Source organism: Boleophthalmus pectinirostris, unplaced genomic scaffold (genome assembly GCF_026225935.1).
Source record: "Boleophthalmus pectinirostris isolate CB_2022bp ecotype Guang Dong unplaced genomic scaffold, ASM2622593v1 HiC_scaffold_8, whole genome shotgun sequence".
Lineage (NCBI taxonomy): Eukaryota > Metazoa > Chordata > Actinopteri > Gobiiformes > Gobiidae > Boleophthalmus > Boleophthalmus pectinirostris.
This window is the reverse complement of record NW_026571515.1, coordinates 21071931-21098452: the sequence shown is the minus strand read 5'-3', so window position 1 is coordinate 21098452 and position 26522 is coordinate 21071931. Positions and strand designations below refer to the sequence as shown.

At 38.3% G+C, this 26522-nt stretch overlaps 1 protein-coding gene across 1 annotated transcript in view; it reads right to left on the bottom strand.

Annotated features, from left to right (window-relative positions):
• tafa5l (TAFA chemokine like family member 5, like) overlaps positions 1–26310 on the bottom strand; it is a 52370-nt gene extending 26060 nt beyond the window's left edge. The window contains exons 1-2 of the mRNA XM_020922504.2: positions 26214–26310; positions 2640–2789 (exon numbers count right to left, since the gene is read on the bottom strand). Of these exons, the coding sequence (XP_020778163.2) occupies positions 2640–2789; positions 26214–26310 (247 nt within the window). The remainder of the gene's footprint in view (positions 1–2639; positions 2790–26213) is intronic.
• Positions 26311–26522: the final 212 nt, after the last annotated feature.

Below are 26522 nucleotides of genomic sequence, written 5' to 3'. Positions count from 1 at the left end.
ATTAACTTGTTTGGTAAACTTGCGACCAATTGCACAGATTGGGATATGCCGATCCAGCTACATCGGTTACGATATCAATCCTTTGATTTTAACCAATACCAGACGGAAAATGGCACTTATTTCATTAAAACACAGTTAACTTATTACACAAGAGATCCAACTGTGCGATATTCTTCAAATAACTCCTGAAAAGCTTTGTATGAATAAAAGTTTAAACATTATGTGATGTTCAAGGTCAAAATCAGCCTGTAAATTGGCCCAATTTAAGGCCCAACCAGGATCTCAACTCAACCAGTATCACTGAACCAATACCCAGTCCAGCTATTGGTGCATCCCTAATTGCCAATATTGTAGTCAGTGATTTAGGGAACTCCTTTGAATCTTTTGGGTTTATGCATAACTGGGTCAAGGCCTTTGTGTAGTATACTGTATATTATTATCTTTTTTCTATATGCTATAATAGTACTAGTTGCAGTTCATGATGTACAGGGTTTTTTCTTAGCCAGCTGCAATTTCAAGTGCTTCCTATGTGAAACTGGAAACATAAAATTCAAGGAAAGGGATTTTTATCATTTACCTCATAAAAACCTATACAGTACCATGTCAATTTGTGTTGCAGAAATAAAATAGTAACTTTTAATGACTGTGCTACTGCATGAGACTTTATCAAATAAGCTCTCCTGTGAGTTTGTCTCCAGTCACTATAAAAGCGCACTACCTGTTTATCACTGAGGAATTATGCACTTTTTACTTTTGCACAAGATGAGTCATGATTCTAAATTGCAGAAGATAAACACCCATGGCTCATATGGTTTTATTAAAGACAGATCTAAGCTAAAACAAAATGAATATGCACAAAGTAATTTGAGTTTAACACTGCTGCAGGCAACAGTGGGAATGTAGCACCAACGTACATTGGGTAAAACCATGACCTTGTTTTTGTTTGTTTTTTTGGCAGAAAAGTAACCTAATTTGAAAAGAAAATCTGATAAAAAAAAAAAAAAGTCTTATCCAGTCTGAATTGTACAGACAAGCATGTACAATGAGAACCGTTCTCAATATCTGGTGATAAAAAGAAATTATGGAAATGATCTTTTTTTTAAATAGGAAACAAAAGCAGTGGATGAAAGAACTCAAACCAGTCACTCACTACTGAGTAAAAGAAATTGAACAATGCTAAAAATAATGGCAGGTAATTGGTTAGCTGCGTACTTTATTAGAGCAGCAAAAAGATCTGATTGAGCCTGCTGAAGATGAACGGACTTTAAAGGGCCTATATTAGGCTATTTTATCTAAATTATAATCTTGTTTCCAAATCAAAAACATACCTGGGGGTGTGTTTTGTTTCATTCACACATGCTTAACTCTGCATATTTAGTTCTTGTCTCAAACAGAAATCACTCTGTTTCACCTTGTGATGTCATGTGGTAATACAGAAAGTGCTCCACTGTGTTTTTAAACTGCACACCTTCACTAGAATCACTTGGATCATTTCAGACCTGGAATTGCCAATCTCTACTGAACCAAAGGCAAAAATCTTAAAAATAAATAATAACCATTTCATGACAGCACAAGGTAGAATAGAGCATTTTGAGCTTTGGAGATGTTAGCAGACTAACCCGGGATTCACACCAGGACCATCAGCGACACGTAACATAGGCAGTGCTGTATACACGCGCACTTTTAAAAGTGTCAGTTTATACCAGCCTCTATGTATTCTCATGTTTAAACACTAAAACTTTTACATTGTATATGTATTCATAGTTGTTTGGATGAATTATGTTTTAAATCACAATACAAAAGTTGACAACATGAGAGATGATGCTTTGCGGCAATAGTAAGCCGAATCTGCGGCACTCGCATTAATTAAGTCACTCTCCATTTAACTTTAGTTGTCTGCATCACGTGCCTTTTCCTTCAGAAGTTGTTCTTGTAAAGTTGCTGTCTGATGCCATGAAGTGTTTTATATTTATTCTCCACAGCTGTAAACTTTCCATAGTCCATTACGAGTCATTCCCCAAGCTCTTGGATGTGACGCACAGTGTTTATGTGACTGCACTGGTTTTAGAGAACGTATTTTGAAAGGGCACGTGACTCTTTTTTTTTTTTATCAGTTTTTCTTTTCAAATTAGGTTACTTTTCTGCCAAAAAACAAAAACAATGTCATGGTTTCACCCAATGTACGCTGGTGCTACATTCCCACTGTTGCCTGCAGCAGTGTTCTGTGCTGTTCTGCTAAAAACATGGTGGACTTCCATGGTACAGTTGTTTATGACATTCAGTCCTAAATTCTATTCATGGATTTCATTATAATAAATTAGGATAATCTCCATAGTGATTAATAATTCTAAATGGGGAAAAAGTTGTCAAATTATAGCCCAGAGAATCTGCTGTTTTTTTGTTTGCGGCGCGTGTGTGTGTGCACGTGCGGCGCATACAACCTGTGGTCTCAATTGGGGGTAATAATAAAGAATTACTCAAACATGTGTGAATGAAACAATTCAGCACCAGGTATGTTTTTGATCAGGTCAGATCAATGTTCTAAGATGGCTTAAATCTCACAAGAGTCAGTTTGTATAATATAGAAGAGCTTCATGAATACTTTTGCCTATATTCCACAGAGAAAGTGTTGAACTCACCATCTACGCATGCTGGTCGTGCCCTTGTTGTCCCGGCGATCTGCCCTCTCCTGCAGGCACAGCGAGCCGTCTGCCTGGCAATGGTCCGTCTGGGAACACTATTGTCCCTGTTGAGCATGACGATCTCACAGGTGCCAACTGCTAACTGACCTGCAACAAACAGAGAAGACCATGTCACGAGAGCTCAGTGATGAAGACGTTCCTTCACATTTGATTAGTGTATTGTTTTCTTGGAATCATAAAATTAAATTAATTATAATAAATAAGTGAATACAATAGAATAAAAATAAATAACATACAAAATCTAGCTAAAACCAGTTAAAGGAAGGCCAAATGATAAAAAGTTTTAAGAAGTGATTTAAAAGATGACACCAATGGTGGGAGCCTTATCTCCTCAGGCAGGTCATTCCAAAGCCGAGGCAACCGGACTGCAAAGGCTTCGTCTGGAGCCTGGACTTTGGAACAGTGAACAGGGACCTGCTTGAGGATCTAAGGCTGCAGGAGGCTCGTCCGGGGTTAAACGTTCTGAAATGTAACTTGGTGCAAGACCTAAACGAGCTTTAAAAAAGCTTTGATCAGTAAAATCTTAAAATCAATTCTAAAGCACGCAGGCAGCCAGTGAACGGAAGCTCAAATAGGGGTGATGTGTTGATGTCGGTTAAACCCAGTGAGGAGTCAAGCTGTTGCCTTCTGAACCAGCTGGAGGTGTGAGATGGATTTGGAGTCAAGGCCGGAGCGGAGGGAGCTGCAGTAGTCTAGACGAGAGAAGATGAACATGTGGAAGACTTTTTCAAGATCAGGGCAGAAGAGGATAATTTTGATTTTGCTAATTGTGTGGAGGTGGAGAAAACAGGATTGGGCAACTTTTTTGATGTGAAGGTGGAAGTTGAGATGAGAGTCAAAAATGACACCAAGGTTTCTGGCAGCAGGAGTGATGTTGGAAGTGAGAGGGCCAAGATTATTGCTGATATGAGAGGTGAACTGGGGAGGATTGATTAAACTGATTTATGGATTTGGAGCTGTTGAGCTGCAAGAAGTCCTGTGCTCTTGTAACTGCTAGCCTCTGTGCGTTTCATTTGACTGGAGCCAAGCAGTATATGACTGATCTCACACTCCCTTAGTCCATGTCCTTATACAGTCTATGCTACCGCCCTTTGAAACCTTCCCTACCAAAGTCCTTGTGCAAATAATTCCTCAAAATCAAAAGCTTCATTTTTCAACAAGGTCTGTTGAGGTATTTTAAAGGACAAAAAATGTGATTGTGATTCACAACAATGCACAATATATCAGGGCTTGGAGATGTGCATCTGTGCATACATGAGCTTTGGCCTAACAAAAGTGTACCTTTGTATGTGTACTTTATGTCATTGAACATATTTTGCTTTATGTGAGCGCACTCTACAAAACTATAAATCTTGGGATTGTGGCATCAAAAGTCATAGAATTGTCAGTCTAATAAACCAATGGAGATTTTAAGTTGCTGAACACTAAATTTAGCATTAAATCAAGTATTCTCACACTAGTGCCAAATGTATTTACTAGTAGTGATCCAGCTGCTTATCTGCCTTATCTACTTTTTACATTATTTTGGCTAATGTATCTCTGTGGTGTTTTGCACTTCTGCTAAAAACATGGTGGACTTCCAGGGTACAGTTGTTTATGACATTTAGTCCTAAATTTTATTCATGGGTTTCATTATAATAAATTAGGATAATCTCCATAGCGATTAATAATTCTAAATGGGGAAAAAGTTGTCAAATTATAGCCCAGGAATCTGCTGTTTTTTTGTTTGTTTGTTTGTTTGTTTGTTTGTTTGTTTTTTATTAATGCTGTGTGGATACTTAACATGTGAGCTGAAATAGTGCAGCTCTGGCTCAGGATGATGAGATGATTGGGTTGCCTGGTGCCACAGTTCAATTTCAATCCCACAAAGTTCAGCTCTACTGGCTGTGCAAATGGACACTGTCCCAGCCCCATGATTACCTTCTTCTGAACAGTGTGTGCTCTGTTCTTACCCATGTCCAGCACTAAGAAGGACTTTTGGAGTGCTGAGGCATTACAAATTGATGGATGACTCAAAGCTCCTGCAGTTAAGCACTTCAGAAATCTCCTACGTTAAAGTCACCAGCAGCTTAAAGACATCTATGAGCACAGTTAGAAATTGCACTAGGTTAAATTAAATGTAGTGATTCTGGCTTCATATTTGACAGGTTGTATTTAAGAGTGTATTAAAGTGTGAGTGTAGTTATTTATACTCTACTTGGACCTGATTTATTCTGGTTTAGCCCTGTTTAGTCCTACATTAAGACAATTAATGACTATTTGGGTTGTCAGTCATATTGAAAATCAGACACTAATCAATAATAACAAAACTAGATAGTCATTTGAGCAAGTACCGCCAGGTGGAAGAGAGAGTTGCCTAAATATGAAGGCTTTGTGTTAAACATGTGAATGAAACAAAACACAACACCAGGTATGTGTTTGACAAGGAGAACTACTACTATTTTTTTACTTTTCTAACCTTATTTTCCTCTCAAAATGAAGACTTGTCTTACAAAACTTTCACTAAATATGTGTAATGATTTTTGCTGATGGTTCTCTACTCTCCAGGGGGGTACGCTTAATAGTTGTATTTTCTGAGCTTCAAGGTCTATTTGAGAAAATTATTCAAAAGTAATGGTCTTGTGTTGTACAGAAAGTTCTCAAAATGAATTAATTGCTTTGTATTCTTTTAGTGGCATTTGTCAAAATAAACATGTTCATTTGGAATTCAAAAGATGCTTTCATGTAGGAGCAAAAATAAAAAACTGATCAATAAGCTGCTCGACTGTGGCACACTTGGTGAAATATGAATGAGCCGGTGCATGTTACAGTTCCTCTACACAAGTCAAACTCACACACTTTACCTGCTCCAAGGCTGTGGAGAAGTGTTGAATAAAAAGCAGCCAGCCCAATACATCGTGAGGAATCAAATCAGTTGGGAGATAGTCGACTAGAGGCAAGTTAGTGCAACGGTGCTCGTAAGGTCAGAGCCTGGCATTTGGAGCTTTAAACGGCTGCTATAGCCACTTCCCAACAAATCTCAAATACACTGAATAAAGCTAACTGCAGCATAAAACCACACTATAGAACAGATTTCAATGCATTTGCGAAAATAAGAAGGCGGGCTATTTAAATACAACAGAATAAGTTCAACAGCACTTGAGCAATACATAATAAAGTGCATGAAGTATAAGTATGTATTTATTCAGTGATTCACCTGAGCTTTAAAGTGTACAAGATGTCATTTAGCATGCTATGTTTTGATACATGCATTTGGTACATGTGTCCTTTGGCCACAGTCTGCTGCATAATAACATGACAGCTGCTTGCCCTTCGTTCTTGTTGTAGTGAGATGATGATGATTATGAGCTCTGGGAAGAATACCCACAAGGACAGGATGACATGATTTATAATAAATAATACATTTTAGTTAACATTTTTTTATTAATTAAAATTAAGTAAAATTTGTAGTGAGAATGTTTGCAGCAAAGATCCAAGGTGCCAAGGTCTAAGCCATCGATCTAACTTAGTTACTAGCAGAAAATGCTGTAGGGAACCAGTCTGATAGTTCAGAAGTAGCATAATAAAACAGCAAAAGAAAAATTGTATTCTGTCAACTGCACAAAAGATTTTTTTTTTTAAAGTGAAGACGTTTCACAGCTCATCCAAGCTACTTCTTCAGTTCTGGTCAGGTTGCTGGTGGGCACTGTCTTACATCTGCCTGAAGGGAGGAGCAGGGAGGCTGATATTCCAATAGAAAACCCCCTCTGTCCTCCTCGCTCACAAACAATCAGGATCTTGGATCGTTGAGGTGAATTTTTTCACTGCAAATTTACACTGAATTTAGACTGTTGAATCTGAGGGATTGAAAATATTTGTGATGAATACTTAAAAGGTGAATTTTTATTTTGACATTTAAAACACATTCAAAAAGTATATTTAAAATTTAAACAACTGAAATACAGAATAAAAATAGTTCAGCATGTTTGTTTAAAAAAATCAATGTGAGAAATTCAGTGGCATTTAAATATGAATATGTATTTGTTTCATAAAAATGGTTAAACTAATTATCTTCCATAAGAAAAACTAAACTTTTGGAGGAGTTCCCATGCTCACTTATAATAACCGAATCCACCCCTCCTACTCCTGACTGCCAATGGACATTATATTTGACATTTAAATAACAATGTAGCTGACAGGCTGAGGACAGGCCCGCTCTGAGTGGAGTGTAGCCCTGACAGGAGGCTGGTGTAACCAGAGAGAAAACTGAGCAGAGGTCACTGTCTCTCGCTTCATAAGACTCTGATCAGGGGAGTCCTTACTGACGATTACACTCAACCAGACAAGGATGTAGCAGTTTCCAGGGTACAAACTTTCACTGTGTGCTAGACTTGTGCCAAAACACTATAGTAACCCAACTTTTACAATAGTCTTCAACTTTACTTTATGTAATGTTTTATCAATCTAATTATTACATGTTTTTGGATAGAGCTAGGCCTTGTGTCATCACAGATTAAGATGTAAAATACTACGTAAGCATTCAAAAGTATTCTGATACTAGTGGCCAATCAGCTTATTGGGTTGTTTCATGGATCTTTTATTTACTTTGTTTACATATAGTAGGTTTTGCTAATGCATGAATAGGGGCGTTTTGTACTGCCACTTCAAACATGGTGGATTACAAAGGTAAGTGTGATACTAAAGGGACTGCCTTCTAGTTTTCATCAGAGCAACATTGTATTTTTCAAATTGGTTTGCACAATAGCTAATCTCTTACTTTTCCAATGAGTAATCCTCATCCAGACGTATTGTCAGTGAAAGAATGATAATCATACATACTCTTTGGGGCAATTAAAATAAGGCAAGCTCTGCAGAATGTGCCTGGATGCCTGAACCAAAGTTTGAGTCTATCTTCAAAATCCATATCCCTTCCAATGTGAAATAAATTTGCATTGCACATTCTGTCTTCAGAACCTTGCTCTAGGAACATATCGAGCGTGCTCATAGAAAACTTAAACAACAACAATCATTTTGGTTTAGAGGTACAATTTTTACCTTGAGCAGTCTCTATGTGAGTCATAGAGATAGAGACCAATGTATTGTTTGGCCATTTTTGTTTGACCTTTTTAGCACATCAGCTGTCGGGACTAAATCTCGAGCACAGGCCAATATTTTGTTTTGGCTGATCTGCTGCTTAAAGAATCCACACAAAGCCTTATATGAACAATTCAGTGCAAAATGACAACTGCACGAGACATGACTACACTGCTCTCTTAAAGGTTTGTAGTAAACAAAATAAAATGATATTTATTCATTTCATTTCATTAGAGATGTTCAGTGTCCATTTAGCTTTTTACACATAAGTACAAGCACACATCCATATGTATCATACACATTATATACATATATACATACATACACATAAACACATACATACACATATATACACCCACATATATACACACACGTGCATACATGTACACATCCGTTCTCTATATTCATGTACATTATATGTTCGTAACAATGTGTGGATGCATGCATGCACACACCCACCCATATACGCACATGCATGCGTACACACATATACACATGCACATATATACACATATAAATCTATACAAATATAAAAATGAAATAAACTTTAATCAAAATAATCATAATCTGCCCTGTTGCCTACATTGGCCCAAAAATATCTGCAGACTTTATCAGCTTTATCTGGATTCTAAACAACTCATACCAACATCAGCCATGAAAAAACCCATATCAGTCGATCACTATTCAACTCTCATCCATTGCCCACCATCAGTCCCTTAGTGCAGAAGGTGCTGGAGGACACAAGTGCCTTCATCACAGAGCAGATGAATAGGTTCAATGCATTGACCCTGAAGGAGGAGAGTGGAGCATGAGATGGGAGTGGCGCTGGTATGGGCCCGTTAAAGTGCCAATAGCAAAGAGCTAGGCTCTCTGTCATGAGTCTGGGAGTTAATCCACGCGACAGGAGGTTGGTGTCAATGGTAGAAGTGTCACGATAACACATTTGAAGTGTGATATACTGCTGAAGTACACATAACAAATAAGATGATAAATGATCATATTGCAACAAAATGCCACTTACACGATTACTCTAAAGCACATTTACACCACAAAATGTACAATATTATTAAAAAAGCATGAGCTGCAATAAATAAACAGTAGAATGAAACACTTCAGTACTTAGTTTGCATCTGCAATTAGCCACAGAAGTTATTTATGCAACCTTTTATGGGTTAAATCTTATCATATAGCCAAAAAATAACAAAAAATTTAACAGTAGTGCAAAGAAAATGTACACATTATAAATACTGACCCGCAAAAAATTTTGTCATCTTATATACCGAACGATAAGTTAATATTGTAAAGCTCATGATGGGCCTAGTCAGCAAGACGTCCTTTAAAGTTCTAATTTTGGAAGTCTAAATTTGTATTACTACCTCTATGTGCTTTTAATTGCACTTTGGGAATGACATCAACTTATTTCAATGAAGTGAAATAGTGGAAAGTGAATTATTATATCATTGATTGCTTATGTGTTTGCTTTACAAGAGCAACAGTAGTAGAGTGGGTGACACTTGAGTTCAATATAAACCAATAGAAATCATGGAGAAAGAAGTGTGCATTGTATTTCATTCAATGTGACCTTGGATCTTATTCTGAACACAAAACTTTTAGCTCGATGTGAACTCAACAGGCATGCAGGAAATATCAGAAAATGAGATTCCGAGGCTTTCGGCTTAACACTATGGCCAGCTCCATACTTTATTAGTGTAGTCTTTTAAAGGGCTGTAACAGTGATTGGCAGCACCACGACCTTATCATTGGATCACAAGATGATACAAGAGTAAAGCAGCAGCTCGTACATACAGGCTGAGAAACTGCTCGGAGCAGAGGCCTGAGAGCGCGTTACATATCAGACCCACATCAGCAAACTGCATCTGCAAATGCCACAATTTTCACTAAGAGACTGGAATCCACATGCAGCCCAGTGCATTCTCATCTGAATTATCTGTCAATGAACACAAAACTAGCACATTCAATTGTCCATAGAACAGGATGTTGTCAAGGGGAAACCATTTAACTGAATAGTTCAAAAGATCCAAGAGGGATCGAGGACCTGTCATGACCTGGTAAAATATTTCACCTTATTCTCTAAGGCTGATTCTGGTCTTTCTGTATAAATGTACTGCTAACAACACAGACTTCACTATGTCCACTAATACTTCTTAAAAAGATATTTAAATAAACCGGCACATGCCCAAAGGGGAGCAATGAAAAATATATACTTCGAAATGTATATTTTACAAATCATGATACATTTAACACGTGATTGTCACAGCGACTGGATTCATTCAGATATCTTTGGACCAAAGAAGCAGATCAACCAATTGTATTACTTTAAGTGTAAAGTATTATACAGTACCTCTTCAGTGTTTTTAAATACCTTTTGACATGTTCACAAAAGTATAAATATCTATCACTTTCAACTGTTGTTGGTTAAGTTGTGTCAACCATTTTATTGCTGGTTTTTTTTTTCACTTTTGTAATAAACGAGAATAGTCACACTGAGATTTGGAATCTCATTTTCAGAGGAGCCTGGGCCACAGAGAGACGATAAGAGCCAGGTGTGATAAGAGCCTTGGTTGGACAAAAAAATGCAAAGCTACATATCACATCTAATTCTTCCCTTTGCTTCATCTGAGTTTATCCTCCTTTTTCTTAATTTCTTTAATTAAGATGCTTCTAGTCTCCTCTGATAGGAGCTGTATCAGATAGAGCAGGCGTCACTTAATGTTCAGCTGCCCTTGTGCGCTTCTCTCACAGAATTAGAGCCAGACGTCGCAGAGAAAATGACTTTGCGATCCCTCTGGGAATCTGCCATAAAATGAAATGACGAGCTGCTTTGAACAGAACAATTCCATTTTCAAATTAAACTGTATCTTCCTCCTCAGACTGTAATTACACAATGGCCAATAAAGACAAAGCATGGTTTTACAAGGTTTTATTGAGGAGAAATCTTTCTACTTCTTACATTCATTCCGAATAGGATCTATTAAATCATGTAGCTATATAGTTTTCTGCTTTTGAGAAATTTGATTACATTTCTTTTCACTCTTCTTCTGAGTCAAGTAAGTTGACTTTTGTTTTTGCATTTGGTCCAAGACCAACTAAAGTCAAGAGATTTTTTTCAAAGGTCAATGAGTAAAAAAGACACTTTTCTGCTTTTACTCCTCTCATTGCTCAGATTATGCCAGCTCTGAGTAATTTACATGCAGATTAAACCAATCACAGTAAAGTTCCAAAAGAAGCATTTAGCGACCTCCTAAACCCATAAAAATACAAAGAATGCATGAATGAACCCCTGGAAGAGAGTATCTTCTCTCTCTGGGTGGGAACAGTTTCAGCTGGTTTTACACACCCCAGACTTGGATCCCCAAAGAGCCAATCAGAGGCTAATCACAGCACTACACACAATAAGAAGTTGGAGTGATTATCTCCATTCCATTGTGTGCCTCTGTCAGGACATGAGTGCTCCTCTCTAGGAGAGTGTGGTTGCCAGCATGACAGCCATATTAGCATGTACTGGAGCAGAGACATATTCAGCCCATCATCTCTATGATTTAAACCTACAGCCAGACATTATGGATATTAACAGTGCAAGTAATCAGTCAGTATTGATTCATGGTGTAAACAGCTGAATCTGAATTTTCAATTTCAGTCGTTTGGAAGAGTCCCAGCAAATCCCCTAAAGATATTGTAATTTAACAGGAACTAGTCATTCTCATGTGAACAGCCCATTCAATATAAAATCCACTCATATGGACAGTCTCTGTAATAGCTGTAAACCAACATTTAGAATGAGTACACTGTAGATGCCAGCTTGCACATACAGCTGGCTCACTGCTGTAATTTTTTGTCTTTTACATATTTTTTTCTCTTCTTACAGTGACATTTTCTCTGCATGTCTAAACTGATCCTATTGGAACTATAGCCTGGAACATGGCTCTCATTTATCCACTCTCCTGAATTGGACAGTTAAGTAGCCATTACAGCATTGTCAGCTCATCACAAGCAATTATAGCCCAAGACTCTTGCTTAAGGACACTTCAGCAGGTTGACAAAAGAGACATTATTGATTGACATTACAGTAGCTCTGAGGGAGCAGAGATGTAATCAGGTCTGCAAGCAGGTCTGTAGAGTTTACTCTTAGAAGACAGGGACTTGAAAGGGACACTGCAAATATTTGTCTTATTCAATCATGTCTGAAAGGACTGCCAATCAAAGTCTTCTTTTAATCAATAGTGTTAAATTGTTATAACTGTGACCAATATAAAATAATCTTAAGAACAAAATCTTACAAAAGCCTTGTGAATGAGGCTATGGTATGAAAATACTGTGCAAATCAATGTGTTTCTGACAGATGGTGCTGTTTAAAGTAATTATGACCATAATCATATGTAATGCAAGGCTCTTTATGTTTGAGCATTTGCTAAATGTCAAATCATTTCATACTGTTAAGCAATATAAGCCAAATGAAGCATGACTGCAGAGTGCGATTCCTCTAAATAATACTCCCATAAGGGTTGGAATTATGCAAATACATTTTATTGTATCTAATGATTACTTTGATCTCCTCATAGTCATACTATACTGAAGATGTAGTGGTAAAAATAACTGTCATTCATTCATCAAAATGTTAAACTCAGAATAAGACAATAAAAAATGTCCTAACTTTAAATGTGCACTATTACTTTTCTGGTGAAGATTCTCCATGAAAATGCCTGGAATGTTACACAATATGGCATTAAACATGTACACTGACAAAAGAAAAAGAAAGATTCCTGTTTTTCAAGATATTTTTTGAGCAATAATAACACCTGCAACTGAATCCAAGACAGATATATTTAAAGCCATGCTATGGAACATTCTAGGCAAATCAGTTTCCATGGAGGCAAGCAGGTGGTGGTTCCCAATCGGACAAGTTACTTTGTCATTCTTTAAAGGTGTGCTGCATAACTTTTCAGGTGGAGGGTCTGTTACCTGCTTGTCTCCATGGAGATGTTATTGCTTTTCCATGTATAACAATAAACATATTCATCTAACTTTTATTCATTACGGGTGTTTCTATTGCTCAAAAATACAATAATTTCTTCTGTGAATAGAGAGGATTCTCCACAGAGCTGATTTGTAATGTAGTATAGTGCTGCAACCTGATTGACAAAGCAATACATTTTCCATGGAGTCAAACAGACTGAAAACTCTCTCCCTCTCTGGTGGAGGCTTTGCTACCTGTTAATGCTTTGGTTTAAAGTAATCTGTCTCAATTTTTTTCAACTACAAATGTTCAAAAACATCTAAAAAAACATTTACTCTTAGTGTGAGTGGGATTGCTTCTCCACAAATCTAACCTGTAATTTGGCTTGCAAGTCTCCATGGATATTGTTAAGTTTATGGATGTACTGTGGAACATTCTAGGCACATTTCCATGGAGACAAGAGGAATGGTGGCTCCTCCACCAGACAAATTACACAATGCATCTTTAAAATAGTCAAAACCATTTACAGAACTGGTATTTTTCGATAATAAGAAGGAAGCAGAGCAGGTAGATATGGCATTAGAACATAGTGATACACTATGCAGTTAGTGTTACTCATAAAAACACAGAAAGCCCAACCCTCCATAGACCAGAGCACTAATTATGTGTTTCTTATTCTCATTCAGACCCATTCTTTCTGTGTGAGTGGAAATACCCCACAGAGCCAAGGCCTGTTATGATTCTGTATGTCCAATGAAAGCTCATATCCATATCTGCCCTTAGCGACCAGGGACACCATCAAACAGCAGTGTTATTCACCTGAGCATATGCCACGACCAAGCACATCTCATTATCTTAACACCATTTGAAGTCCGGCACACAGTGGGTAATGTGTAATGGGCCATCAGGTGAAAAAGGAAGCTGCTGTACTGACCCCTGTCCTACGCACTTTCTGAGTTAGCTGTGATCTTCTTTTGCTAAACAGTTCGGGCACAGAAGCTTCATGTTAATAATAAGGCTAGTTTTAAAGAACACATATTTTGCATTCTGATTGCTTTGATTTCTTTTGGTCACTTTGGAATAAATATTTTACTTTTTCTAACTGAAAATAATATCTACATTTGGAGAAAATACTCTATAAACTAGACCAAACTAGACCACATATTTGGACAATGGAGCTCCCTCTGCTGTCAGCAATTGCAAAGAACAATGCGAATATAAACAAATGCTCTGCTATACGAGCCATGCGTTCAATGTGAAGACAATTTGACAGCAGAACAATTTTGGTGATGGTTTATGGACTTAAAAATTGCACAGGAGTAATACAGATTTTTACCGGTGACGCAGGTGCGAAATGCAAACAGAGCATTTTTGAGTCCTCATATAATGATTTATGGATTGATGAAACAAATGTGAAGAAACCAAAATACAACTCCTGGTATGCATTTGATGAGGGGACAAAAATATAACAAGGTATAAAGTTAAAGTTACAAAAAGTTTCATCCAGTGTGTCCTTTAACAGCAATCCACTGCGTGTGATTTGAATACATCACTAGTACAGCAGAGTTTCATCAATATTTATGTGTGAGAGCGGCTAAAGTTCAGGGGCTTGTAATGGTGTCTAAGTATGCAATCTCCAAACCAAGCCTGTCTGGGGTGGGCCTTGGGGAAGAAAGTATTCACTCTATTATAAGCTGTGCAGGGCATAGGGTCTCATGACCTCTCAGAGTATCAGATTCAACTTTTTGGAAATGGTTCCAGCTATATACTCGATGTGAATATGAATGGGCAAAAAGTGTGGTTTTCTTAATTTATTTTCCAAATGCACCTAGTGGATTACAGGTTTAGGGCTGTTCAAAGAAATTGAACAGCTGGTGACAGACTGTTACTAATACAGGAGCTTTAATTTGGTTAAAAGGGTTGTTAAATATCACAGGAAAAGTGTTAAATGGTCACGCTGTACTGTATGCTCAAAAATGGAGAAATCTGAGTGCATTTTATCTACTTTACACTTTATATTAACACTTTTGGCTACTGTGAGTATTGGCAGTTCTACAAGCAAGAAGTAGAGATGTTTAAAATTTATAACCCGTTGGAACACACATCTTCTGTCCTTAGTTAAATAAACAAATATTTGCAAAGACACAGCAATCTGAAGAGAGAATGCATCTACTGGCAAGCTTTGCCCAAGTCAAGTCATACCCCGAATTTTGGCCAACAACTCGTTACAGTCAAAAGTTGCTTGGTCCAGCACAATGCGCTTCTCACTTATATATATACAGTAAGTCTCTCTCTCTCTATATATATATATGGTCACAGCATATTTGCCAACATTTTATTCAAAAATAATTAAAGAAAAATAAACAATTGTAGCTCACTAAGGCACTATTAACACCACGTACTTTATCTTACAATACCAAAACATGTTTAGTATAATAGTAAGGGTTAAGAGGAGGGTTAGAAGTAGGTGCATAAAGGCACACCAGCTTTTCTGTATAAACACAACAAATAATATTCTAGCACATTCAAGCATTCATTGTTCCTGGAATAAGCTGTAACTCTCACAACCTGAGGACAGTTTTTTCTTCTCCTCACAAAGACTGTTCACATTGATTGTTGACGTTTTTAGAGCTGCACCAACACTTGACTATGCAAAGACCCAGTGGGGCGGCAGAGGAGACGGGAAGAGGGCTGGCACGCCTGAGATGTGCTCTATTTGCCCAAATTTAATTCTCGTGTCAGGTGTGTGGACTCCTCCGCCCACAGGGAATGACAAATTGAAACTCCTCATAGCGAGCAGTAAGAAGGTGCACCCTTGGGAGACAGCCCAAAGTCGACAGCACTAGATTGTTTCACGGGAGAGCATCACAGTGAGGGGTGGGCTAATGTCACTTCAGGACTTGAAGCTCTCTAGACTTCGCTAACATTGGGGACTGGCTGCTTCTGTGTGACATTGCCCAGAGCTCTTTTAAATAGGAAATATTCCCCTTCTGTGCCAGGCATGTCATTGGTGGGATATTCTGGTCAATTGTGAGGAGAAGTGGATGGTGTATTCAAGCTAAAGTATTTATTAGAAAAGAATATTTCATAAAGTCATAAGCTCAGCATACAGTTACTATTACTACTGTTAGTACTTACTTGTTAACTTGGATTCTGGGTTGTTTAAACCATCCAAATAAAGAGCTGAAGTCTAAATTTCCAATGGCAGTTTCTGTCTGTGTGGAGATGGCATTAATTAATGGAAAGCAGATGACGGAGCAGGCAGAACTTGTAAAGTCAGATGGTGCTGCATTGAGTCTTGTTAAAAAAAAACAGTGAAAGAGCTACAGAGCCCAGTCATCAATATGAGAGACAGGAGCACAGACAGGAGCAGCCTCAGAGAGACAGGAGCAGTGTCAGAGAGACAGGAGCACAGACAGGAGCAGTGTCAGAGAGACAGGAGCAGTGTGAGAAAGACAGGAGCAGCGTCAGAGAGACAGGAGCAGCGTCAGAGAGACAGAAGCAGTGTCAGAGAGACAGGAGTACAGACAGGAGCAGTGTCAGAGAGACAGAAGCAGTGTCAGAGAGACAGGAGCACAGACAGGAGCATAGTCAGACAGGAGCAGCCCTGACTATTATCTATGGTAATAGGTAACCACATGAACAGTGCTTCACAGGCATAAAAACACCATTTTCACTTTCCTTTTAGGCTTAGTTTCCTTTACTATGTTTCATGTTGGCAATTGGGACTTATAGTCTATCACAGAAATTATAAGCCTGTAATAAAGTGGACAAATGTTATAACAAAATGCATCATTGTGTTGTTTTCACACTGTTCTAAAAGTAGATTTATTTGGGCTATTTGATTTCATTTCAAGCTACAAAATCTTAAAGTGCCTACCCGCCAAGGACAACAAAGAAGCACAAGCCCTGAAGCGGTGTTTAGCTACTTCCTACTCGTGTTTATCTCACAATAGCTCCTTTTGATAGAGTTCTGTCCTGGATCATCAGCGCAGGTTGCAGAAATATGACAATGGAGGATACACACAGATAATTGGTTATGGCTGAGCAAAGGCTGGAGGTGCCAGGAGCCAAAATCTAACACTAGCAGAGCAGAATTTAAGGCATGGTGAGACGCTTCATCTTTGACTTCCCGTTGCTCTTCATATTTAGATGCAAACAAAAACACAGTTAGCATGACTAGTGCTCAGGATGTGTGCAATGTGTCATTATATGCATGATGAAACCTGCAGCAAATAAGAACAGACCACAAAAGTGGGAGCTGGATGATGATTTCATACAGTTAATGTACCCATGTTAAAATACATATAGTGAGCCTTATTTGATCTTGTGATAAACTCATCTAGAAAACTTGTTTAACCTGAGGAGGTAGGTTTCTGTTTAAAGGGCCATTTCTGATCTACACTACCAGTCAAATGTTTTAGAACATCCTAACTTTTCCAGTTATTTTTTGCAATTCAACTCATGCAAGTCCAATGAATAGCTTGAAATGGTACAAAGGTAAGAACTGAACAGCCAGAGGTTAAAAAAACATAATGAACCCAAACACAAGTTCAAGCTTTGTTAAAAAAAAAAAAAAAAAGTGGTAAACCTGGAGTGTCCAGCACAGTCTCCAGACTTAAACCCGATTGAGCTGGTTTTGGGATGAACTGGACAGAAGAGTGAAAGTGAGGCAGCCTACAAATGCTACACATTTATGGGAACTTCTGTAACAGACTTGGGAAGAACTTTCTGAAGAATATTTGATTTCTATTGCAAAAAGAACACGCCACAAGTGTGTTCATCTGTTATAAAGGTGGACGCTTTTGATCTATAAATTGATTCCATGATTTCTTTTTCAACTCAAATTGCTTATTTGTTATATGCTTTAATTTCAGTGCAATGACACTATAAATGGGAAATGTTCAGTCAAACATGAGAAAAAGTGTTTTCTACAGCTTTTGATCTTGTTTGTTATAATATTATTTCCTCATCAAAAACATACCTGGAGTTATATTTTGGCATTCACACATGTTTAACACACAAACCCTGCATATTTAGTTCTTCTCTCAAAAGGAAATCACTCCGTTCCTCCTTGTGATCTCATGTAGTCATACATTGCTCACCTTCATTAGAATCATTTTGATAATTTCAGCCCTGGAATTGCCCATTTCTCAACAAAAGGTAAAAGGTAGCGGTTTATTTATTATTTATTCAATATCTTTACCAGGTAAGTCAGCTGAGAACACTTTCTCATTTACAACGACGACCTGGCCAAGAGGCAGGATTAACTTGTTAACCTGTTAACTTGAAAACTACTGATTCATGACACAAGGTGGAAAAGAGCATTTTGAGCTTTGGAGGTGTAGACAGATTAACATAAAGGGTTACTCAAACAAGTGTGAATGAAACAAAATACAATTCCAGGTATGTTTTGATGAGGTAAAAAGTCAATGTTGCGTAATATAGGACCTTTAATGCTCTATGTTCAAGCCCAGACCCAAAACAAAACAATATATGAGAATGTTTTAGCCTTTTCATTATCGCTGCAATTTCACATACTCTGAACTTTGATTATGACTATTTGCCATCACCTTCTAATATTACTGTGACTAATGCTGCTGTTAGCTACTTGCCACAAGGTCAAACACTACTTATGCTTATTGAGAAACAATCATAAAAAGATAAGTTTTACTCAAATGTACTTACAAAGACATATCATGCTGAAGAAGCCCTGCATTGCTCAAATTATTTACAGCACTCTGCCAATGATCGAGCTGTTTCAAGCACACTTCACTCCAAAGAGAATAACAATGCGTTGACACCAGAGCAGCCCGCTACACTCGACCACAAGGGATCCAACGCCGACAGGCCAAGATGAATTCATACCCATGCACCGATGAAATATGAGCTTTGTGTGCTGCCAAATTGATTTAGCTTTAAAAAGTCTTTTCATTTTGTTCCATAAAGATGCTCATACTATTATTGCAGCTGCCTATACTGTAGTGAGCCGCGGATGATTTGCTTACATTATACAGCCAAGGTCATAATCAAAAGTGGGACCTCCCTGTGAAGAAGACAGGAATAGAAATGATAATTCTCACTTCAAAAAACAGTGAGTCTCTACCGCTCTGATTAGTTTAATGCTCGGGTGGATGGGGCTGTTCAGTGAGTTAAAAGAGAATAGCAACCAAAGAGTTTGAAATTCATCAGACTGATGTCCTGTGAAGACTTCCACTCCCACACAGCCAGCCATGTATTTAAAATGAACAAGGAACCGTAATAGCAGTGCTGATGATTTATCAGGATGAAAAGTGTCTGGTTTGATACAGCTTTTGAAGCACAGTTATCACCTACCATTACCACAAGCACAAACTTTAAACAAGTGCCCCCTAATTTGTCTTACACTTTTGACTGTGTAAATCTGCAGCACTCTGGATGTGCTGCTGCAAGTCACAAACAACTTTAAAAAAAATAACAAAAAAACTGTGGTAATGTAATCATCACAAATATTACATGTGTAAACTTTGGTTTACCCAGAAGAAGAATAAAAACAAATGACATCTACTTGTTCTGCCTGCCAGTTAATGTATCTGTTCACTATTATCTTTTCTTCTTTGCAGTTGTTTTAATCAGACAGCCATTAAATTAATTTTATGTTGCATGAAACTGGGGGGCAATGTCCATAATTTAACACACAGAAAATCTACAGTGGTTGTATTCCAGTTTCTTTCAATACATGCACTCTCATGGTGATTGTGTAATCAGGGAGAGCTTAGACTAGAGCTTATGCTCCTGTGCATCAAGAGGATACAGCTGAAGTAGCTCAGGCATCAGTTTTGGATGTTCTGGACATGACCACCATGAAAAGACCCAAGGCGATGTTAGAGTTTTATATTTTGCATGATCGAGATTTTATCAATATTATAATTTGAATTTATGGCAATTTTGCAATATGCAGAGCAGCGTGAGTCAGAGTGAGATCTCGAGCTGATGAAAGGAGCAGGTGATTTTGAGCATGGTTGCTATATTTGGTGGCATATCTTGAAGGCTGATATTTCGCTGTAACCTTGATTTAACAGTCACCTGAAGTAATTTAACATATGTAGAGTGTAGACAGGTCAACTGGAGGAGCTCGAAGCTGTAGATGAAAAGGGAACTTTGGGTTTTGTCTTGATCAGCTACCTCTATGATTGGGTTGAGATGATTTTTTTTATGTATACTTACAGGATTTTGCTCAATTGATTACTCTCAATAGGAGATATTATTTAGATGTTTATTAAGATCAAAACTCTCTGACACCATGCCACACAAAACTGAGGCTTCTGCTATTAGCAGCAGGACAGTCAATGCCACAGCACTGGACTGCCCATGGAGATAAAATAAATGAAGCTGCGTAGTGTGCGAGTCAGTGGAAATTTAGTGACACAGCTTGTGGACATATTTCATAAGAGGCTTGTCATTGGCATCGACAGCTTGTGCAGCCGGGCCCTGACAGGATACATGTGCTTCTCCTCTGCAGGACACTTATTTACGTCCACACTCACAGATTGGAGCGCTCAAACAACTCAACGTGACGCACTAATTACAACATGTGCTCAGGATGCTTGAATGTACAGCTGAATAACACTTGGGACCTTAAGGACCAGTTTTAACCTGGTTTTAAATTACCTACATGTACAAGAACAAATCCTATCTGCTCTCATTCAGCTGTATCCATAGATGTTTGTCTTCTCCAAAGGCATAAGCCTCGACCTGGCAGCTATAACCTGGCAGGCCATCACTCTACCCCACAGAGGAAACATATTATGCAAAATCCACTTTTAAGAGCTTTTAGCTATATTATAATGGTTTGCTGTCATCATTCATTTCCTCAAAGTTGGATTTTAAGTAATTCCGGCATGAATAAGTTATTGTTTTTGTCTTTCATTTGGGCTACTTTGAACTGCAAGTAACCACATTTTTCCCTTTCTATTAAGTCATTTTGATCAATAATGCAATTAAAATGAATAAACTGTAAAATAATGATTTATATAAGCCATGCGTTTAAGCATATTTTTTTTATTTTCTCCGAATCAGTTCGGTCACTTACAATAATCATTTAAAATACAATGTGGTGATGTAACATGCACTTGCTTCAAAAACAATACCAGAGAATTTTCAATTTCTGTCCATAAAATCACCACAAAACAGAGATATTATAGCTATCTACAGTGCCATGACTCACCACTTCTTATTGCATTCACAGCTGTGTTTAGTAAGCCGGTCAATATGCTGTCTTGTGCCTGAGGCCTTTACATTGTTAGGTGCACTTTCTGTGTGGGTGGGGGGCACCTACTTGTCTCATGATGTTATTGCTTTGTCTTGAACGTTCCATAGACTGGCATTAAAGTTCTAGTATTTATTTAATGTTATTCCTCAAAAATACACCAAAAATCATTCTTGTGAGCAGCCTTTCTACAGATCTGATATTATGTGCGTTTTAAAGGTCCTCTTGTGAGCTTGAAGTCATGTTAGAATGTTGTTATCTCATCAAAAACATACCTGGCGTTGGGTTTTGTTTCATTCACACATGGCTGAGTAACACTTTCTTCTTAGGCTGTCTACATTTCTTAAGATCAAAATGCTCTGTTCTGCCTTGTGATGTCATGTACTGGTAGTTTTCAAGTGAACAGCTTCTTTTACCTTTTGTTCAGAAGTTATTGGTAATTCCAGGCCTAAAATTATGCAAATGATTCTAGTGAAGGTGTGTGGAGTTTTAAAATGTGCACATGAAACAAAACAAAACTCCAGGTACGTTTTTTATGAGGAAACAACATTATAACATAGATCAGAAAATAACATAACATAGGCCCTTTAAATGATAGTGGGACACCCAAATTGGCTCTGTATTCCCAGTTACAATAAGACAGGTTACAGTCATGGACAGTACTATGTTGAGCTCCTGTTTGCTGTAGAGTATTAGTTCTACACTTTACTGACCTACACTCACAGCAGTCCCCAAGGCGAGTGGTCGGCAAAGCAGAGAGGTCTGCCACTGCTCTTTGGCTGCACCACTGAAGCGGAAAGCAAGGAAATCCAGACATTTTCAAATTTATCGTTGAATAAACTGGCAACGTGGCGAGCGTCTGACAGGCCATTTATTGTAGCGGGCACTGGCCCAATGGTGTGCTCGGGCAGGTCTGCTGTGCTTTGATTTCCTGTCTTGGGAGCTGTGACAGATGAGCTATAGCCAAGGCTCTTCACAAGGCCGTACCTTCCTGCCCACCGGTCCACTACTCTCACTCCGGTTTCTCGGCTCACTCTGGTCCCTGTGGAGAGCTGCAATCTTGCTGATGGACAACTGGTGAATTTGATTTCAATTTGCCTGAGATCAAACTTCATAACCATAGTTCCCTTGTAACAGCACCAAATTTGGCAAAATGTGATGAGAAAGTTCCCTTCTGGGGTTGTGCTAACTGGCTACTAAAATGTGCCCATCATGAACAGTGTACAGAACAAGTGCAGCTGTCATTTGCATTAGTGATCTTCAGAGTAAAAGGTTAATAAACTTTAAATGTGAACTACACTGACTGCCACATTCATGGTTAATTTCTGATAAATGTAGACTGCAAAGAGCAAAAGCTTGAGGGCTCTTCTCTGCTTCTTGTATGTTGCATGTCTTTTGCAAAACAAGCAGAAGAAAACTCTCATTAATTCATGCAGCTTGGCTTACTTGGTCTTTTGCAACATATTAAATACCAGTAGGGAAAACAATATCTCCCCAGTGTACCCTGGGCATGGCATGGTTATCAATTTCCAAAAAATGTGAATGTACTACAGAAAAATTGTGTGACTTGGCTAATCAATATATATATCACTATATATCTCCGTATATCTATATCTATATCTATCTATCAATATATATCTATATATCTATATCTATCTATCTATATATATCTATATATCTATATCTATCTCTCTCTCTCTCTCTCTCTCTGTCTCTCTCTCTCTCTCTCTCTCTCTCTCTCTCTCTCTCTCTCTCTCTCTCTCTCTCTCTATATATATATATATATATATATATATATATATATATATATATATATTTAACTAGTCAACTACTACAATAATAATTAGATTGCAGCCCTAGTTTGGAGAGAAGAGATTTGGTCAAACTGAGCAGCCATATCATCAGGAAAATGCATCCATATTGTACAAGGCCAAAGAGAGCAATTTTGTGAGACATAGTTCACATACAACTTTCCCAACAGCAAGACTGGACAGAGCAGCCTGTTTCAAAAGGACTTGAAGAGTACAAGAATACTCCATGCTCCATTCTTAAAGCTCATGGCTCTGAGGATTAAGTGAGCAAAGAACCAAGAATATTTTGAGGCATGAGCAGAGCTTTGACAATCAAGGAATATCAGAGATATATGGAGTGGACTCATTAAGTCATTTTTACACAGTAAAGCCGTAATCATGACCATTTCAACAGAAAATGTGTCCATAAGAGATGTCTGAGGGAGGAGGCCAAAGTTGTTTCTATGGTAAAAGCTTCATTCTGGGGTTATAATAACAGGTGGGAGACAGGGCATTTTAAGACACAGCAAATTAGAAGCAAAAGGCGCACATTTCAACGCACACCACGGACAGTTCATTTTTCACATCACTGTCTACTTTTGTACTCGGCACACTGCCAAAGACACTATCCCTCCTCCACAGCGGTAATTATACTGCCGGCCACTGCTTGATTAAAAGATCTAATCTGCAAACTTAGTGTTCGACATCTCCCTATGTGTCCTAGCACGTTAAGCTTGTACTAGCCTTTTAGAGTGACACACTGTTTAGTCGCATGGAAGACGGCCAATGTCAGGCCGTGGAACATCCACTGGTGTTGGGCACTAGAGTGAAAAGTGTAATTGCACAAATGGATTTGTTAGTAACATTGTGAATAGAGTTTGTGGGGTTTCAATGATTTGAAAGCACAATAAATGCATATGCCTGTTTATTGAAGAAGAAAAAAAAGAAAATGGTCGTGTGTGCAGATGATGATTAGTCATAGTGGCTCCATACGGCTGTACACAAAACATTCACACCAGTATCATGACACACACCCCCATATCATGAATTTTTAAAACAATGTTAATTTAATCTGAATTGCTAAATTATACACAATAACTACATACAGACTACTGCATTACAAGGCCTTACAGGCTGAGCTGAAAAAGTGAGTTTTGGTCAGAGCAGTCATGCAGCATGTGAGCTCACTCTCTTCACGAAGAGACACAAACATTTGTCTCAGCCGTGATATCATCTGAACTGCAATTGTGGAATGATAATGATCTTGCATATTTTTTAGATCGGACCGTCTGGCTCTGTGGAAGAGTCCGACTAGCTCCCATCACAAACATAGTGGGGTAATCATCGCCCCTTCCACCTCCATTAAAACTCTAAAAGCATTAGCTTTGGGGTATATTTAGAAAATGGTCTTCTGTTTGAATATTATGTTCTGTTTTCCACATGGCCGGCAACAATCTGCAAGATCTGTCAAACTGATCACGTCTGGGAACAACAGCTGATAAGAGACACCTTGACCAAGGCGTAAGTCTGTCCACTGAAACACGGTAAAGAGATTTTTTCTACTTTCTTGTCTTATCAGAAGAAACAGAAATGGATATTAATTCTAGGACACACCTATTTTTAAACACAGAAGTGTCCTCGAGAGTAGTACTCACATAATTCATAAAGTCATTAGCAGGTACAAGTAGGCCTATAAGTGCATCCCTATAGAGGAACTATTTCGAAGCAATGGCAGTAGAAATAGTAAAATACTTAGGAATTAAAGGAAGTGCTTTGTGTTGTGCAGGTTTTCAAACGCTGTAGACCGGGTTAGGTCACAGAAGCCACAACAACAGGGAGTTAAAGGGCATGCATTAATGATCTCTAACAAAGGCCAACTGGAAAATAAAAAAGCACAGCACTAGACCTACGTCTTCATCAAAGCTCTGTGCGTGACATGTTTGATTGGCATTTCAAAGCAGCATGATTAGCAGATTAACCTCTTATCATTCTGCCTAATGCCAGACTAAAATTATTCCCAATTCAAACTGAAGCTGGCCCTGAACCCTGCAGGCTATACACAAATGTCTGGACTCTGTGTGAAGCTGATTCTCTGTAGCTTTTGCCTCTGCTGTCTGATTTACTCTAATAGTAACAGGCTATGCACAGAGGGACATCCCATTTCAAATCCCACTTTTTGGGGTAAATATAAGGATGAGTAAATATGTGCTGTTGGTAGACCTGTAAGGATAATTACTATATCGACTTATCATTCAATATAAGGTAACTGCAACAGTGTATTATGGAGCTCAGTATTTATCGTGTTTAGATTTTTGGCAAAAGTGGGGAGATTTTTGTTATTTTTGCTGTAATACGGTAAGATTTGGACCAGAGAGGGTTGAGTAAGTGGCTTCTGTGGCTAATTATTGCTTCATTCTGCTATTTATTTGTTGCAGCTCAGGCCTTTTAATGATACCGTATGTTTAAATAATGGTTCACTATTTTGTATTATTGTTATTATGTCAGTGGCATGAGGCAATTTCCGTATTATCGTTTATCATTCTATTTCTTTGTAGCAATGTGTTGTGTTTCAAAATGTGTTTTTGTGACAGAACTAACATTGACTGAGCATCTGTTGGGTCCTGACCATTCCCATTTCAAAGCCGAAGCCAGTATCACTAAAATGAGACTGTTTGATTGGACTGAAAATAAGTGGTTTATAGCGTTCCTTTTATGTTTTATGCCCAGGAGCTTGATAGTTTGCTTTTATTGAGAAATAAATGAAAACACATTTTAAAGGGCTCTTATTACTGTATTTTCGGATCTATGTCATAATGTTTCCTCATCAAAAACGTACCTAGAGTTGTGTTGTGTTTTGTTTCATTCATACACATTTAACACACAAACCCTGCAGATTTAGGCTGAGGTCTTCTCTCAAACAGAAAACACTCTGTTTCACCTTGTGATGTCATGTGGTAATACTGGAAGAGCACTACTGTGTTTTTAAACTCCATACTCCTTCATTTGAATCATGTGGATGATTTCAGCCCTGGAGCTGTCAATTTCTACTGAACTAAAGGTAAAGGGAGCTGTTAACTTGAAAAGTAACACTTCATGACCTCACATTTTGAGCTTTGGAGATGTAGACAGACTAATAATAAAGGGTTGCTTAAACATGAGGCAAAACACAACTCCAGATATGTTTTTCATGACACTCTAAAATGACTTAAAGCTCACAAGAGTCAATTTTGTGTAGTATAGGACCTTTTCGGGGGTTAAAACTTTACTCTTTTGTGATATACCACAATACCAGCAGCCTACAAGGTCACAGAAAGCGTCTTCATGTGTTTTTCTCAGCCAGTTGGATCGACCACCCTTGTACACCTGCACCCCAGAGGAACAATAAGCGCTAGATCCCGTTAATAGCTCCCTCTGTGCAGACTTACCCTCTCTGAGCAGATGGGAGTAGATGAGCCAGAGGAGCAGCAGGCAGCAGAGTGACGCACCTCCACCTGCGGACAGCGTCTTCACTCCAGACTGCATCCTACACCTGCAGCTCTGTCGGCGTAGGTAATCCAAAGTTTGTACACTCGACACGGCTTCAGATGTCACCCAAATCAGCGAGAAAGTGGCTAATCCAGTGGGGTCTCCGCAGCCTGTCGTCGGCATCCATTTTGAGCTTCTAAAAAAGGATAGGGAACAGATGTAACCCCCCTTTTTAAAATCCCTCTGAGAGACGCATATCCACTTAGAGG